The sequence below is a fragment of the Lycium ferocissimum genome, unplaced genomic scaffold, assembly GCF_029784015.1.
Source record: "Lycium ferocissimum isolate CSIRO_LF1 unplaced genomic scaffold, AGI_CSIRO_Lferr_CH_V1 ctg657, whole genome shotgun sequence".
NCBI lineage: Eukaryota > Viridiplantae > Streptophyta > Magnoliopsida > Solanales > Solanaceae > Lycium > Lycium ferocissimum.
The window spans coordinates 17,508-20,327 of NW_026726405.1; the positions used below are offsets into that span (position 1 = coordinate 17,508).

General features: G+C 34.3%; 1 protein-coding gene across 1 annotated transcript; it reads left to right on the forward strand.

The window, feature by feature from the left end:
* Positions 1-320: 320 nt before the first annotated feature.
* On the forward strand, positions 321-1,597 carry LOC132045390 (transcription repressor OFP1-like). The gene has a single exon (XM_059435981.1). The coding sequence runs from the start codon at positions 329-331 to the stop codon at positions 1,427-1,429; it is 1,101 nt and encodes a 366-aa protein (XP_059291964.1). The 5' UTR covers positions 321-328; the 3' UTR covers positions 1,430-1,597.
* The last annotated feature ends 1,223 nt before the right edge of the window (positions 1,598-2,820 follow it).

Genomic DNA, 2,820 nt, shown 5'->3' on the forward strand with positions numbered 1-2,820 from the left:
TTTGCTAGTACTGTTTTCTTACGGTCAATCTCAAACATAATCATGATAATGCAATGCCATCTCTTTAACTTTATGATAATTATTAGGCCATTAGTCTTAAACAAAAACCAACTTAGAAAAAGCCATCCATGCCCTCTCAACACTTGGGGCCCAATTTCATTTGCTTTGTGACTCATTTTTCTTCCTCCTGACCCCATCCACCACACCCCCACGCCCACGCCCACCCCTAATCCCTTTCCCTCTGCTTTATTTATCTACCTTTACCAGCTCCAATATTTCCCTCAGTGCAGAGAGAAAACAGATAACACAAACAACTCTTTTAGTCATCATGGGAAATTATAGGTTTAGATTATCAGATATGATGCCAAATGCTTGGTTTTACAAGCTCAAAGACATGAGCAAAAGCAGCAACAACAAAAGCAGAAGCCATAGCCAGACAACCTCATCTTCATCACCATCATCATTAAATCTTCAATCAGACAAAAAAAGACAACCCCACCACAACCTGGCTTACCAGAGAAAATCATATTACATTTCAAGAAACCTCTGTCCACCTGATAATAACAATAATAACCATGAAACATTCTCCCAAAATCCTGTCCTAAAAGCCTCTGACAATGTTGTCCATTTTTCTGAGCCATCAAGAAAATCTTCCAAGAAGAGACGTAGCACAACAACGAGAAGAAAAAATTCTCCAAAACTTGTTGGTTCCTCTGTTTCAGCAAGTTGTAGTTGTCGTGCTTCTCTTGAATCTGTATGGACAAAACCCGATTCTACCCCTGAAGAATACCCAAATTCGCCAATTTCCTCCTCCTCATCATCTTCTTCTTCTTTAGAAAAAACGTCGATTTTAGCTGGAAAAATTGACCCCATGATTTCAATTTCACCGTCTTGTGGCTGCACAATTGATGACATGAAGAAAGAGACAATAAATCTTGATCATGGGTTTCAATCAGTTTCCAAAATTGATCTTCCCCCTATCATAACCAAGTCCGAAAAGTTCGATGGAAAACAAAGTATTATGAAAGAGGAACAGAGGATTGTGAAAGATGAACAGAGGATTGTGAAAGAACAGAGGATTAATCCAGTGAGAAGAGTTTCAGTGAGTTCAACAACTGGTGTGAAGTTGAGAACGAATTCTCCAAGAATAACAAACAACAAGAAGATTCAAGGAAGTAGAAAGAGTGTTTCTTCAAGGAAGACTAGAGTTTCTGAAAGTTTTGCTGTGGTGAAATCATCTAAAGATCCACAAAGAGATTTTAGAGAGTCAATGGTGGAGATGATAATGGAGAATAATATAAGAGCATCAAAGGATTTGGAAGAACTTCTTGCTTGCTATCTTTCATTGAATTCAGATGAGTATCATGAGCTAATCATCAAGGTGTTCAAGCAAATATGGTTCGATATCACTGATATTAGGTTAAAGTAAATAATAAGAATCTATGTTTTAATTTCATTTTATCATAGTTCATGATATGTGTATAATTAGAGGTCTTTGGATTCGACTTGGGCAAATTGAGTTTCCGACACTGAATGCGTGAAGGAAAGAAAAGTACAAAATCGAAATCTTGGGGTAATAAAAAGATTTGTCTGACTATGACGTGAATTTTGTACATGTATGTGTTAGTGTTGTCGCTGGAGATAAAAGTCTAATACAAACAACCTCAGAATGTATAAATTATTAGCTATTGAATATTAATTGTTCCAATATTCCGACTCTATTGAATACTATAAATTATTCAAATATTCCGACTATTGGTTTCTTTATATCAGAATGTATTTGCTATAACATCAACTCTCATTTCTAGCATTTATGTTAGGTCTACTGGTAATTTGTATGGAACTTTCAGCGGAAGAGGAATTATTAGGTCACCATAGCAGTGAATCTAATGTTTACTATAAGCCTGTATATAACAACAAAGATGAATTTAAAACGTAGAAGGTTTGGTATACATGGATCTACCAGAAAACTTTCTTTAAGAAAAGTTGTTACATAACGGTCAAATATTTCATGTAAATGTAAATACTTTTTCAAAATTTTCACAATTATCAATGTTTTACTCTGATTGAAGATTCAAATACAAGATTTGGATATCAGATTTTGCAATATAGAAAACGTAAACATTATTTTAGAATTGGTTGGATACAACACTTTGACAACTAGTTCATCAGAACTCAATATTATTGATTCAGAACCTGTTAGAGCATAGATATTTATGTTTACACCATATTCTAATAAATATTATGTCTGAACTATAGCATGTTCCGACTGAGCGCATGAACACATGGTAAAGTATTCATATTAGACACTTTCTGCTCAAATTTTCAAAAAGCTTTTGCGCGACTTCTCAAACGTCAACATGTAGATACGTTTACCACTTAAAATATGTCACCTCCTTAATTATACGCATTAACCTCGATAATTTGTAAAACCTCAGGAATGTTCTAATTAAGGCTGATGTGTATAATTAAAGAAGGTGACATATTTTATGTGCAAGGTTAACTTATCTATGTAATAGGCACTTGAGAACATACACAAATACTTTTCCAAAATTTGAGTCGAAAGTACTATTTGATAAAAACAGATTTCATGTGTTTAGGTGGTCAATTAGAATAGAATTTCATTGAATTTAAATAGAAAAAGGATAATGGAGAAAGTAGTACAGAAGGGTAAAACTGGCGTATGAATGAGGTAATCTTGCAGAGATTAGATTGATTCCTTAGCAGAGTTGGCCCCCATAAAGCTTGAGGTTTCACCTTTTATCTTTTTCTTAGTAAGTTACTTAGGTAGCAAATATAAAGAAAGTTTTTTTCACTCTT

Coding starts and splice junctions, on each gene's coding strand:
- LOC132045390 (XM_059435981.1), top strand. CDS start 329: ATGGGAAATTATAGGTTTAGATTATCAGATATGATGCCAAATGCTTGG.